Source organism: Pleurodeles waltl, chromosome 1_2, assembly GCF_031143425.1.
Source record: "Pleurodeles waltl isolate 20211129_DDA chromosome 1_2, aPleWal1.hap1.20221129, whole genome shotgun sequence".
Taxonomy (NCBI): domain Eukaryota; kingdom Metazoa; phylum Chordata; class Amphibia; order Caudata; family Salamandridae; genus Pleurodeles; species Pleurodeles waltl.
Window position 1 is genome coordinate 843,346,048 of NC_090437.1, and position 15,458 is coordinate 843,361,505.

The 15,458-nt window shown below is 42.0% G+C and overlaps 1 protein-coding gene across 2 annotated transcripts in view; it reads right to left on the bottom strand.

Moving 5' to 3' along the window:
• The window catches only part of ASB5 (ankyrin repeat and SOCS box containing 5), a 341,741-nt gene that overhangs the window by 15,275 nt on the left and 311,008 nt on the right, over positions 1–15,458 (bottom strand). For both annotated transcript variants that reach the window (XM_069244651.1, XM_069244658.1), the window contains exon 6: positions 12,561–12,752. In XM_069244651.1, coding sequence (XP_069100752.1) covers positions 12,561–12,752 — 192 coding nt within the window. The remainder of the gene's footprint in view (positions 1–12,560; positions 12,753–15,458) is intronic.

Consider the following 15,458-nt stretch of genomic DNA (forward strand, 5'->3'; position numbering starts at 1 on the left):
TTGGCAAAGGCAATTGCCCAGCACCTGCTCACTACATGCAAAAATGACTGGCTTTGCTAATGCTTGTTTTTTTGTTTACTGGCCCTGTCAAATCTTGGTAGGAGTTTTGAGGGAATCAAAAGGTCCTCAAGATCTCCCAGACATATTCATGGTAGGTGCACTGAGGCTCAAGTCTCAAAACTCTCAGAGAAATTTGAGGTGGATTCAAAAGAGGGACATAGATACAGAAGAGAAGGAGGGGAAGGGGTGGAAAAAGACAGCAAGTGATTGAGCATAAATGCTTGTTATTGCATGATGCAAGGGTCAGACGTGCTTCAGAAAAGTAATTAGTACATGAAAAATAAAAGCTACCACTCTAGTGTCTAAAACCAACAAATGCACATTGTATTTTAGATGATAGCTATCTCTACTTGGTGATGTGCCACCCTTCCTGACCTTGGTTTATAACCCCTTAAAGATATGGGCCCTGTCAGGAAGCAAAATCTCCCCCTTCTCCCTCTACCTCCATCCATGGGTTTGCAGCTCTTCAGCGGTACACCATCTAACCACTCTTCATTATGTTCTCATCTTTCAGCGACACCTAACCTGAGCCTAAACACCAAACCCTAAGTAACAACCCTGACCAAAATGTTGTGGTCTTTTCTTTGCTCTTATCTTATATTATGAACCTCCTAGAAAAATTGGTTGGAGGTTCCAATTGCAACTTTGATTCCATAACGGCCATACTAAAAGAAATGACTGCTGGCAATGGAGTTAATCCTGGACTATTCACACTACATCATGATGATCACTTAGCACAACTTCATACTCCTGCGAACAATGAAATACCCCTTGGTACTGACTTTTGCTCTCAGGCTGGTGCACCCCAGGTTGAGCTACATCCTGTGAGTCCTGCTCCTGTCGAGAGCCCAGTCAACTCTATCAGATTTGTATTGATTGACTTTTCATCAGAGAAAGGCCTGGATCCTAACTGCCAAATCTCTGGGCCGGTCATGTTCCCAGTCTTCAAACCTTGACCAAAGGCAAATATCTCGACCAGTGCTCTGGGTACTTTAGAGAAAACACCAATATGCAATAGGAAAAAAGCCAAAAGGACTAAAAAAAACAATCTGGAAAGTTCTTAAAAGAGGTTGAAGAAAGATACAATTCTTCAAAGATCAATCTGGCCAGCAAGAACCTTTAACCCAGGAGGTTCCAGCTCTACAACCCCATTCCACACCTACCATCTCTCAAATAATGTCCGTACCTCATCGATCCATTGGCAAGCTTGAAGTGGTCAACGCAATTTTGGCCCACAATATGACTATATCTCAACCAATTAGACCATCCTTAAATCCCTTTGCACAATCTTTTGGAGTTCCTTCAGGGCTCATGCCCACACAGGCTCGGCTGCAACCCTCAAAAAGGGAACAGGGATGTCACCCTGAGAATACCTTAAATTTAGACTTTATGCTCTTATTTGACAATGATTTTTTTTAAACAGATCCCAACTGTTAAAATGCTTTTCAGACATTGAACAACTTAGACTAATTGAAAGTAATGACATACACCTGGTCTCCCTGGGGGCCTCTGGTTTTGGTCCTAAGTCCAGAGTATCCTTTTTTCCCAAAACTAATCGTCAATAAAATCTTAAGCAACTTAGAGTCCCTACAATGTAAAGGTATTGATGTGATACCTGTTTTGAGTGAGACGGGTCTAAGGTTAACCGAGTGGACTCCCCAGCTTTTCGATGGAGTGTGTAAATGTACTACCCTCCTATCCCCCTAGCTAATCCTGACACCAATTCCCATATGTATCAGGACTTAAAGATCAGCCTGGGAGATCATGGCCGGGAAGTATTATTCAGGAATTTCCCACTTTGGCCTCCTCCTGATCCATGCATTAATCCCCATTCTTGGAACTGGTTACCGGCAGTGTCAAATAAGTCTGCCACAACTTCCCTGCTAACAGCTCCATCAATGTAGCAACAAGTTTACCCATATATCCTGGAATGCGGCAGGTGTAAAGGGGGAAAAAACTATTTTCTGGCTCTTTAAATGCTGATATATTTTGCCTCTAAGAAACGTGGGTCGTTGGGGAGCTGCAGTTCGAAAATTACTACTCTTACTGCTGCAATGCCACCCCTTCAAAGAGGGGTCATGCTAAGGGAGGGATTGCATGTTCGTTGTCCAATAGGCTGCACTGGCAGTATGAATGCTTTAGAGACCCCAGTAACCTGTTTTTAGCCATAGCCTTACACAGCATTGGTGATGGAGACAAGGTAACCTCTCTCACTGATAAACTCCTATGTCCCCCCTGGCACCCCTTTCAATAATCTTTTGGTTAAAGTATTTCACTTCATTAAGGTGCTCAGTGACAGGGAGCCACCAGGAACCCAAATTATTTTGATTGGAGATTTAAATTGTAATTTTTTTAAATTTAGGGCTCTCATCCTTTCGGGATGAGGAAAAGGAGGAAGCATTTGGGATAACCCCTTTACTTTCCCCCATAAAATGAGGTCTGATAAGCGTGGGAAGCTCTTTCTCGAGCACTTGAAGGTGAATGATTGTATTGTCACTAACGGTAGACTTTCATCTGACTCCCCAGCCCACCTTACGCATAAATCACCCAGGGGTGCTGCAATTTTCGATTACGTGGTATTGCGCTATCAGTCATTTTCCTTGTTAAAGGGTATAGCAGTATTACAGACTACTCTCAGTGATCATAACATTTTGGTTGTCTCTCTCGACCTGAAGGTGCAACCTGCGGATCCCTGGAGTTTAGAAGGGCAGCACCCCCGGCATAATGTCAAAATGGGAAGAACACATTGGTCCCCTGGTAGTTTAGAGGGGCTTAAAGGTATCCTAGAAAGTACTCTGAATGATCATGGTAGCTGGGCAGGAAAAGTTATGGAACGTTTTACTGTTTTTATGCAACTGATTATTTTGATCCCCCACCAGAAGTCCCAGAGTAACCACATAGTAAAACCCCGCCCCTTACTTCTATTGAATAGAGAAATTAATACTCTTATTCGTAAACAGTATAGGGAACACACATCCGCAAGGCAATCCCAGCTAGGCATTTTAAAAAGAAGGAGGGGGAGGTTAAGAGTGCACCTAAAAAAGGATGCTACAGATAGATTCTGGGTCGCAGTAAGAGAAGCAGTCTCTACCAGCCACACTAGGTGATTCTGGCCATTGATTGCAGAGGGGTGTGGTACACGAACCAGGCCCCTCCCAATGTCCATCAATGAATTGAGCTGGTCGGCCTTTCTGTTTGGCCTCTAGGCCTCCAATGGGACCACTGTGGAACTCCCCCAAACTAGAATTGACTCCTTATATTCATATCCCACTCTAAAATAAATTGAGGCTGTTATGAGAGGAATGTGTAGTTTTGCCGCAATGGGCCCAGATGAAATCCCTATACAGCTAATAAAACACAACATACCCTCCTGGTGTAAGATTTTATTCCCGGTGTATCCATACTGCTACGAAGCCAGGAAAGTTCCTCTATCCGGGAAGGGTAGCATCATCGTTCGCCTGTATAAAAAAAGGGATCGTAGCTGCCCTTGGAATTATCACCAGATTGCACTTTTAGATGCAGTCGGAAAAAATGTTTGGCAATTTTTTTTCTTCCAAAGATTAGTGATTGGGCAGAAAGGAATAAAATTATCCCCTTGGAACAGTCAGGCCTTAGGAGAAATTATGGCACACTTGATAATATCTCAGTCCTGCAAGTAATTAATGAGCAATACGTCTCTCTAAAAGGGGAAGTGATCTACGCAGCCTTTGTAGACTTCTCCACAGCATTTGATAAAGTAGATCGAGTCTCGCAGTGGAAGAAACTCTTAAGTCTAGGCATGCCTGGTATTCTTCTTGACCTTGTGGTAGCCCTTCACTCCTCCACCTGGTGCAAAGTATTGCTTGGGGGTGAACAAGGCCTATCTCATGCCATCCCAACTAAACACTGCCTAAAACAAGTATGTATGTTGGTCCCATTGCTATTTTCTTTGTATCTCTCAGACTTACCTACTTATTTAACTCAGTGTGAGTGTTTTGCCCCTAAATTAGAAGGTAGACCGTTATGTTGTCTGCTTTTTGCAGATGACATAATCATATTAGAGGTTTATCAGGCACAGATACCTCTGTCCCTACACTACAGCATACAGCACAATGTGGTTTCTAAATGGGCCTTTCTCGATAAACTCGAAGGACATGTCTTGAGGAATCTCTTATCTGTAAACTCTGCCTTCTCAGCACCAACATTACGACTTGAGATGAGCTTGCGCAGTTCCTTCATTCAAGGATTGGCCGCGGTAATTTGCTGGATGGTTAGCCTGACGACGTGCAGCGATGACTCCTTGCGGTCACAGCTAAAAATATAAATACTAGCCGGCCACAGAGCAAAATATGCCATCTGCAGGAATTTTCTATATGCCACAGATCTTCTGCAATTAGATTCTTCTGTAATTTTCACTCTCTCTCCAGCATTGCTCAAATTCACACTCAGGAACGCAACTTGGGTGGCGAGTTTCCGCCAAGACAGCCAGGCTTGCGTACACAGGCAGAGTTTTCACAACATATCAGATAACTTAAGACCGAGAGTTACACAGCCCTATCTCATCTGGAACATGCCGCACGGGGTGAGAAGATTCTGGCTCCTGCTGCGACAGGGGCTGCTCCCCCTCAATATATTATAGGCTAGATTGTTTGGTTCCTCTGCTATTTGTAATCTTTGCCATAATGACACCCAAGACTTGAAACATGTTGTCTGTTAATTTGTCCGGCCTTATCTCTTCATCACTGCAGGTGGCTGCACCCTATTTGTTTCACTTTTTCCTTAAGTACCACCTCTGAGTTATTACATGCCCTCCTATTCCACCAAATGAAATGTTTTGTGTCAGAGTACTTAATTATTTTAAGTGTTTTTTTAAAATTGTATTAATTTAATCAACTGTCTAGGAAAGTTTAATCTTTTTATTTTTTCTAATGGTTCTTCATAAACATGTATTGTCTTATGTGGCCCTCCAGTGGAGTTCCATATCACAATAAATAAACTTGTACTTGAGTTGAGTACTTCGTGATGTCTGAATGTTTGATCTGTAGTATTTTCAATCCTGTTATAGAAGCAATGCAACCAGAGCCATAACACTTCCATCAAAACCCTAAGATTGCCATATCTGTGTGTTCTGAGCCTCAGCTTGTGCTATCTGAGCGAGCTGAAGTATCTACCTAGCTAAGCTATATGAGGCCTCACATGTAAATTCTATGTAACCTGTGGGATAGCTCTGCTGCCTACAGCAACCACCTGTAAGATCTGCATAACCTGAGATATGGTTCTGCTTTTGAAAGCCAAGCATGTATGATTTGTGTTACTTGATGGATAGTTAAGCCACATGTTATGTAGCTCTTGGTTGATAGCTCTTCTTTCTAACAACTAAGTTTGTTGGTTTGTTCACCCTGAGGTATAATCCTGTTTTGTCTGTGTAGTCCGTGCTATTACTCAATTTCACAGAGAGCCATGTCAGTGCAACTTACAAGATAGCTCTGCTAACTGAGCCATGCGGCTGTTTGATATCTCAGCTTTCCACATTTTGACTCTGTTCATATAAGCCAAGGAATAGCCCTTTCCCAAATGATGTGAACTTGTAAATTCTGAGTCATCTTTGAGACAGCTCTACTGACAATGGCCAAAGCCTTTAAATTCTGTCATGTGAGGAGTATCTGCGTTACCTAAAGCAAACACCAGTAAGAACCTAGTAAACCTACTGATAACATGTTTGCTCTGTAACGAATATCTCGGCTGTATTAAACCTGAACCTGGGTTTTACTCTGTGTCTCCTGAGTAATGGCACTGCTATTTGAAATCACATCCCATCGGTCTATATACTCTGAGGTATAGACATGCTGCATAAGGTGCAAGGTTCTCAGGCTTATGTAACCTTGGAGACACACTTCTTTTGACTGAAGCAGACATAACCGAAAAATGATTAAAGGGTGAGACTTCGAGCTTTCTCCTATGTGCCTTATTTTTCATTTCATAAAAGTTAAATTATGTTTATTTTGCTGCATAAAAATCTCTGACTGGATAGTCAGAAGTATTTAATTTGTAGATGAAATAAAGCTTGCTAGAGTTACTCTTTCAATCAAACATGGAAACTTATCACCACATCTCGCAGACCAACTCTGCCTAACTCTTGGCTGCAAATACAACTGAAAGATTCTGATGGTTGGGGGTAAACACCAGGTCAAATTAAAACCAGCAACTTCAGCTAAACACAATCCCGGGTGGGCTCAGGATTACTGCAGATGAAAATGTTGCTGTTGCGCTTGGCCTAAAATATATTAACACAAGGAAAATCAGAGTCTGCCTAATTTGAAAATGTCCGTACTCGAAAACGGCACATTTGGCTGTTCTCATCATCTGTTAATTATCCAGGTCGCAGTACGCTACCGTACCTCACGGATTCCATGTACTATTTGCTAAATCAACTCTGCACTGGGCTACATCAAAGAATGAAGATTTGGAGCTGATGGAGCACTAGGGGGCTTTGCTCTGGAGCTTTCCAGAAGACGAAAATGGTGGAAGTGCACTCAGTTGAGGACTGGAATAGATACAAACAAAACGGCAAAATTCCAGGTTTTTGGTGAAGTACTCTGCCGAAGGATGCAGGAGCCAGCTTGGACCTACCATGGTATGGTGTGGGGGGGGGGTGGGTGGGGTGAGGGAGGGCGGGGAGTGTTATCTTGATTACATCCACTAGAATAACTGTAGTGAGATGATGGGCCTGGGTGCCATGCAGTTGGCGTAAATGTTCAGCAGGCTGGGTGCAGCTCTTTACCTGGCTTGCGATGGGAGACTGCTGCCCACATCTGTAGTTGGTTGCGCTCACACGACTAGGCCGACTGACAACCAGAATGGCCTCTGGACACTGCTCCATCTGGAAAGCATGATGGACATCACCAGAGCAGGGGCCCATTACTAAAGGAGGCCGTCTACACCAAAGACTAGAGCTGGCCTGTGATGTATGTCTCCCCACTTAGTGACTAAAATCGAATCTATTGCACAGTTCCTTCAAGTTAACAGCAGAAAGTGACCCTGCTGCTATAAGTTGGGCAGCTGCAAAGTATGAACCATGGTCCAGTGGTCACAGAGGTTCTAGGGAGTGTACACTGCTACTCTCTAGATGAGGGGACATAGATTTGTCAAAGTTATGATGGGACCACAGGATACCCTATCCCAAATTACACACTACCATCCACAAGTATCCTGTACTCTTACTACTGTAAGAATGTCCAGATTTTTTCATTCCCCTGAAAAGCGACTCCCCAAATGGGTTTTCTTGTGACTCTCATTAAATCATCAGGTCTCATTCTAGTCCCTATAAACCTTGATGGTCTCAACCGTATGCCAGCTAGCACTTCTGAGATCACCAATGGGGTTGTAGTTATAAGCTAAAAATACCTGGTAGGCACCTCGGTTTCCCTTTAATGTTGGGTGTCTCTGATATATTTAAAAACTAAGCAATGGGGGTGTTCTGAAAGGGATGTATTGTCCTCATACCCTGCTCTATGTCAACATGTTTCAGCCCACAATGAATGGCTATTTAGGTAGTGTCCAGGGCTTTCGCTAGAACATCTTACAGTGGACCATGGTACAGTACAGGTCCTGTGTTGCAGAACTGCTTACTGGTTGCATATCAGGGGAACACTAAGGCTGATGGCACTAATTGGGGCACTAATTGAGGGTATGTCAGAGTCGTTTTACCAGTGTTCCACTGCACCATACCAGTTAGTAAAGCAGTACCATTGACTTTGATAGTGCTGAAAAGCCATTTGTATACATTTTCTTGACTGATTGTTGCCAAATGGTGTGGCGGCCCCTCTGTTCATCCTTTATTGCAGAAATACTTTGGCGTAGGCTGGGACTGCTGTGGGGCACTGTGGATACATGTCTCAGGCAAACATGATATAACATCCAAGATAGATGGCTTGAGAACAATAGGTGACACACAGTTCCTTCAGATTAAAGAAAGTTCAGTCCATGAATATGTCATACAGCATGATGTACCTGGTCCATCTTAAATTTGAGATAGATGGGAACAGACACATTTTCATGGACCCAAAGGAGGCTCACACATTCTTCAAGAAATATGTGAAGGAGAGTGCTAGGCCACAATAGTGATAATCACGGAAGTTAGTGCTGGCTCACACGGACAATAATGATTTATTTTCACGGTTACTATGTAGTGATTAAATATTCAGTTTGTATACAAAGTCAATGTGAAGGGGTGAGGGCTGCTGATCTTGTTATACATAGTGTTCCTTGTACTTACTGTTACTCTATCCAGCAACTGTTTATATGATGGGATTGCAGTTCAATATTGATTTATTTGTGGTGGACTTCTGATTTGCCTACAACATTTTCTTATGAGTGGCTTTAGTGACCATAGCTGTTACCTACAACTGGGAATTGATAGGGTTGGAATGTTCCACTGTCATTTGGGTTGACATTGTGGATGAGGATAGATGGGGCACTGCCTTCTCTCCAATAGAGACACAATGCAAATTTGAATTGGAGATGTGGATACATGAATGTGAACATATGGCATTGACATCTACCCTCATTCATGACTAAAGGCAACATGCAATATGACTAATGAAATGCATGCATTGTCTCTGCAACCACTGACCTGAAATGTGAGGCACATAAAGGTAGAGGCATCACAGCTTACTTGAACAGATTCAAAATATTGTTTTTTTTCCAGGAGGTGCACCTGACCTACCATTATGAAATGGCTACAAATGGCCGGATGGGATACCCCTATTTCTGTGCATCTTACAGTGTGTATGATGGGGGTATTTAAATTAGAGGGGTGGAGTGATGTAGGATCCTGATAGCAGATATCTCACAGTTCAAGGTGCAGTGGGATAGCAGATATCTCACAGTTCAAGGTGCAGTGGGGAGGCTGTCCATCATTACATAGCACATATGTGGACAAAACACCAAATGTCCAGCCCTGTATCTGATATGTCAAAAAACGACCCTTGCATGGTGATCTGGTGGCAGAGGGGAAGATTTTACAATATCAGATGTACAGATCTCATAACTACAGATCAATTTTCAGCAATTTATAATACTATTCTTTACTCCTGTTTCTCATTTTGGATTCAAGTTTTCACTGCTCATCTGATCCTTATCATTAACATTAGGTTACTACTCAGCCTGAAGCACTTCCATTGTGTGTCTATTGTTCACCGTCTTGTCACATGATCTAGTATTTGATTGTTAACATACTAGTCTAATGTTTCACATGTGCCAAGAGCAGCCGCGGCGTTCTTTACTGGACGTACGGTAGACGGACCTTCTGGTAAAAGTTGTTCTATGATTCTTACTTATTTCATAACCTTGTTCGCATGCTCAGGTTTGGTACTCATATGACAATTGGTTATAATTTTTATTTTATGGGCAACAAATGCGTAACAACCACTTTTTCCAGTAATTCTGATTACTTCACTGTTGCAACCATGCTTAGATGCTGCTAATAATACTTCTCCTCTTACCTGTGCAATAGAACAACATACTGATTGATCAGGCAACTATTTTTTGTAATGTATTCTATTACCAAACTAAATTATGATATCAAAGCTGCCTTCAATTTAATTAGAAAATATTCCTTTAGCTTTTATATTATGTTATTTGACTGTTTCATCGCTTTCGGCCACTGCAGTTTCAAGCAATATTTGATATGATACATACATTCCCAATTGCTTTTTACTAATTTTGAGACATTAAGTGGTCTCTCTAATGATGAATTTTCCCCCTTATTTGACATTGTCTATTTCATTGATACCTCAATTTCACCACAATGTCACTGTCCACTTTAATTTACCCCATAAGGTAGACTGACTTGACACATATAATTTATCTGTTTATCGTACTTACTTTATGGTTACAATCACGTTCCTTTGAAGGATCTATGAAAAAAATTGCATGGTACTTCCTTTCAATAGCCATTATCCAAATTTACTTTAGAACCTACATTTAACACTTTCCCAAATCTCTATATTATTTAAAACACTCCTGGATTCAAACCTTCTCTCTCCTATATTCAATTATAGGCTATTCTCGGTCTCTCTTAATTAATTACCTCCCATTGACATTGGTGACCCATCGGTTTTCACTAACTCTTCAACATTATTCCGGATAAGTACAGAGTATCTACTCAAAAGGTAAATTATATCCATTGTCAATTTTGTTTTTATATCTGTTTCCAGTTCATTTGCCTCAAATCGTAATTGCTCTTACTAATAGTTCTTTACAACTAATCTCTCTTCACCGTGAAGTCCATTAGGAGATACTTAAAATCAACCCCTCACCATGTTCATATAGAGACGTTTTAACGTATGATATTCTACATTCCACTTAGTATTATTGTTGTATTCATGCTAGATAAAACTAATAAACAATAGGATTACCCTGTGGGATAGGCCCCTATAACCTGCATTATCACGTTGCTTAATCGTTTCATCCCATTTCTTTTCCATTATACCGTGATATTTCACTTTGCATGACCTTTATCTAAATACCTCTTGTCCTCTGCCTAACTTGTGATCTCAACACAGTCACTTTTTACATTATGATGCATAATATGCATCCTTCTGTTACTCTTCATGACAATCTTAGTTACACCTTCTCTTTGATGCAGTTCACAAAATAAGGTGATTTCGGTAATATACGTTTTCAAAGGATGAAGTGTCTTTTAAGAATCCCTCTTCACAATCACATTACTTCCGACCTGTGTATTTACTTTTTTCAGTCTTGAAATTCTTCCACAAGAAAATGAAACAAGTGTCAGTAGTCAGTTTGTCCTCCTAACCTACACGGTCAGTCAACAATGTTCATTCAACTTATACGACGTTCACTCATTAACAACACGAGGAATATGAATGGCTTAAATTACGTCTTCACAGCATGGGGCCCATAAAATAGAAACTGGTCTCGATCTGTTTGTGTTCATATACTGAGGGACCTGGCTTAGCAGTTTGGGCTGGACTGTTCCTACTGGAGCGAGAGAAAATCTGGCTTACACATGGTTGCTCCCTTCCGGAAGTGACCAAAATATAATAGACTGGAATACAGTATCATAGCAATTCTCTGTGTCTGAAATAAATTCAAGTATTTTACGCACTACTTTCTTTCCTTTTCAGCTTTTACCACTGCGGTGACTGCTGATTTCCATGTCTTGCTGGCACTTGTTGTTATCTCTACCAAGCTGGAAATTGTGGTTACTGTTGTGGTCCCTGCTGTTGTCACTGCTGTTTGTTGTCTCTGCTGGCTGTACCTATTTTCGTAGCAATAGTTAATTGTGTAGTGGTGACTGTGGCAAATGCTATGGTGGAAGCTACTGTTGCTGCTGTTGTCGGTGACATTTGGACGTTGATGTTGATGTTGTGTTCCTGCTAAGATTTAAGTTACACTCAATGCTGCAGTTCCTGTTGTGTTTACTGCTATTGCCAACAATGTGGCAATAGCTGTGATAGCAATAGCATCCTTCGACAATGTTTTGGTCCTGCATGATATTACTTGGGTCACTGCTCTGGCCCCTCCCATGGTGGCACCTGTGGATTGTTTGCTTGCCGCTGTTGTTGCCTCTAAAGTCCCTGCTGTTGTAGCAGCTGTTGGTGTTGTCCTTGCTGTGACTGTAGCTGTGGTCACTGTTGTTGTCCAAGCCTTCCTGGAGCTGTTTTTTCTGCAGTTGTTCCTGCATTAGTCACTACTGTTATGGCAGCTGTAGTGACTGTTGTCCTGACAGCTATTGGTGCTGCTGTGATCAGTGTTGATCCTGCCATTGTGGTAGCTGCAGTTTTTGCTGTGATTACAGATTAAGTCAATGCTTTTGTTCGTGTTATGGTGGCATCAGTGTTCAATACCAAAGTCACTGCTGCAGTTAGAGCTGTGGTGAAAGTTGTCAACACTATGTTGATCCCTAGTGTGACTGAAGCTTTTATTTCAGCTGCTGTTGCTAATATGTTGATGAATGTGGTGGCACTCATCGTGGCTACTGTTGGGGGTGCTGTTGCTGGGTTCTTCGTTGTGGTAGAAGTTATTAAGGTTATTTTTGCTGCTACTACTGCTGCCATTGTAGCAGCTATGGTTCATGCTGAGGACGGATCTGTGGTCATTGCACATGTACCTGCTGTGGTGAAACCTCTGACCATTGGTTTATTTGTAGTGTCAACTGTTGTCTCTGCTGTTGTCCAGGCTGTGGGTATAACCATAGTCGCTGCAGTGGTCCCTGCTAAACTTGCACCTGTTGTGGCTGCTGACCTAAAGCCGCACTCTGTACATTTATTTTTGTTTTCAACACATGTCCACTAGCTAACAACTAAAGCCGTTTCTAACTAGACATAAAAGTGTGCCTCACTCCAACTGCAACATTATAAAATCACTGAAAGGCTGAGTTAGCCTTGCTGAGCCATCTCAGTAACATCTAACAGAATAAGTGCTGCCTGCTGGGGAAAACAGGTGTTATAACAACTTAAAACAACTATGACACAAATATAAAACTGCAAAATTACCTTCATAAAGAAGCAACAGACGTTCAACCAAACTGCTTGGGGCTGCTACCTCTACAGGTCTCCTTAAATCTGTGTTTTTTGCATTAATATCTGCACCAAAATCAAGAAGTAAATTTACAACTTCTGTGCTGGGTTGTTGAGCTGCTGCATGCAGCGGGGTATCCAGATATCGGCCTTTTTGAACATTTGCTCCTGCATAAAACAGAGAAAGGATGGAAATACAAAGATGACACATTTAAATTATTTAATTTGTGCACCCAGTTTCAATATGTACACTCAGCTTATATTTCCAAATCCTGAGAGGGGTTTCTGGTTAACCTTTGCCCGAACTCAATATATTGGCCACTGCGTAGAAGCCACTGCTGATGTATAATCTCCTGAGACCTACTCATGAAGGAAACGATTTGTATTCCCCTCAGATAGGGCCTTGCACACAATTTAACATAAGAGGATGAAGTGGGGAATAGAGCTGTACTTGCTGTTCTGTGTGGGAAGCATCCGTCCTGCATCTTGCAAACACTAATCTCAGAAAGGTACAGGTGTTCAGAGCCAGTTATATGTATGGTTAACAAGTGCACTTCTAGTATTGGAAAAATATATTCAGTGCTTTGAAATGTTCGCGGTCAGTACTGCAAAACCTATGCACATAATCTGTAAGGCCTGGTCCGACTCATGCCGAATGTGGTAACAGCGATGTAACTTGGTTCTACTGCTCACATAAGATTCACATGGCTGGTCCTCAGACAATGTTATCTTGCAAAACAGGACAGTATAAAAGACAGACCAGGTTTGGTACTCCTAGATAGAGGGAGACTGTAGACTCCAAGGATGGATGTCAAGACACAATCATAGCATAAATAAAAATAAACACCCAATAAGATACTAAGGGCCAGATATAGCAAACAGTTTGCACGTCGCAAACAGCAAATTTCGCTGTTTGCGACGTGCAAACTGCACTTGGCAATGCACAAAACCCCTTTTGCGATTCAGTAACCTGGTTACCGAATCGCATAACAGGTTTGCGAGTTGCAATTAGGAAGGGGAGTCCCCTTCCTAATTGCGAGTCGCAGTACAATGCCAGATTGCTTTGTGACCACGAACGCGGTCGCAAAGCAATCGCAGTTTGCACCCATTTCAAAAGGGCGCTAACCCATTCGCAAAAGGGAAGGGGTCCCCATGGGAACCCTTCCCCTTTGTGAATGGCATTAAAAACATTTTTTCCAGAGCAGGCAGTGGTCCTAAGGACCACTGCCTGCTCTGAAAAAATGAAATGAAAACGTTTTATGTTTTAGTTTTGTAATGCATCTCGTTTTCCTTTAAGGAAAATGGGCTGCATTACAAAAAAAAAAACCTGCTTTATTTAAAAGCAGTAACAGACATGGTGGTCTGCTGTCTCCAGCAAGTCACCATCCTTGTGAGTGCCGGGAGTCTCAAGGGGGTCGCAAATTGCGACCCACCTCATGAATATTCATGAGGTGGGCATTTGCAACCCCCTTGCGAGTCGCAAACAGTGTCAGGGACACTGTTGTGCATAGGGTTTTGCGAGTCGCAAATTGCGAGTCACTCTGACTCGCAATTTGTGAGTCGCAAAACCCAACTTACCTACATCTGGCCCTAAATGCATCAGAGCACATGCAATGACTAGGAGGCAGCTAATTCCAAAAGCCATGTGTAGAGAGAGGAGATGGAAGTCTAATCCTTTAAGACCAAACAAGGCACTTCTGAATCTCTCAGGATAAGAGACTCACGAAATTGATAACAAAAAGGCAGGGGAACTTGTGTGGACAAAGAAAAAAATGTGGGGATGATAATGATATACATTCATTTATAACCTTCATCCTCACAAACAACAGGGCTACAAGTTTCATACAATAGAATGCACTGATGTACAAATTAATCTCCTTTATTGGTCAAATAAAGGATGACTCCCTCCCAGATCGCAAGACTTTAAAACATCGTAAAAGGATGAACTGTGAAAGATGTGCTTGGTAAACTGAAGCACTAAAGGCAATTAAAGAATGTGGGGCAGGCACATAAATGACAAATTCCAGAATTATCATTTTCCAGCTTTTTGTGGTCAGGATGTTGAAAGATCATTAAGGTGTTAAAATGTTCAATGCCAGAGAATGAGGCAAACTGCTACATTCATTGAAAGCTAATTCCCATTCCTGAGACAATGAGGTCTATGCTGAATTGCATTAGCATCTTGAGATGAGATCTTACCTGTTTGAGAATGATTAAACATGCCCATTATTGGAAATTGACCTTTTTGCAGGGTTGTCCCCAAACGTTTTGCCTTCTTCCTCCTATTTTATCAGGTCTGCTTTTGCTGGTTTATTGTCTCTGCACACTTTACCACTACTAATCAGTGCTAAAGTGCAAGTGCTCCCTATAGAAACTGTACTGTTAATTGGTTTATCCATGATTGGCATAATTGATTTACTGGTAAGTCCCTAGTAAAGTGCACTAGAGGTACCCGGGCCTGTAAATCAAATGATAGTAGTGGGCCTGCAGCACTGGTTGTGCCACCCACATTAGTAGCCCTGTAACCATGGCTCAGACCTGTCACTGCAGTGTCTGTATGTGCAGATTTAAACTGCCAATTCTACTTGGCAAGTGTACCCACTTGCCAGGACTAAACCTTCCCTTTTACTACATGTCAGGCACCCCTAAGGTAGGCCCTTGGTAGCCCCAGGGGCAGGGTGCAGTGTATGTTTAAGGTAGGACATATATTAGTGTGTTTTATATGTCCTAACAGTGAAATACTGCCAAATTCGTTTTTCACTATGCAAGGCCTGTCTCTCTCATAGGGTAACATGGAGGCTGCCTTTAAATATCCTTAAAGCGCAGATTCCCCTTGAGAGCGGATTAAAATCTGGAGTTTAGGGTCTCTGAACT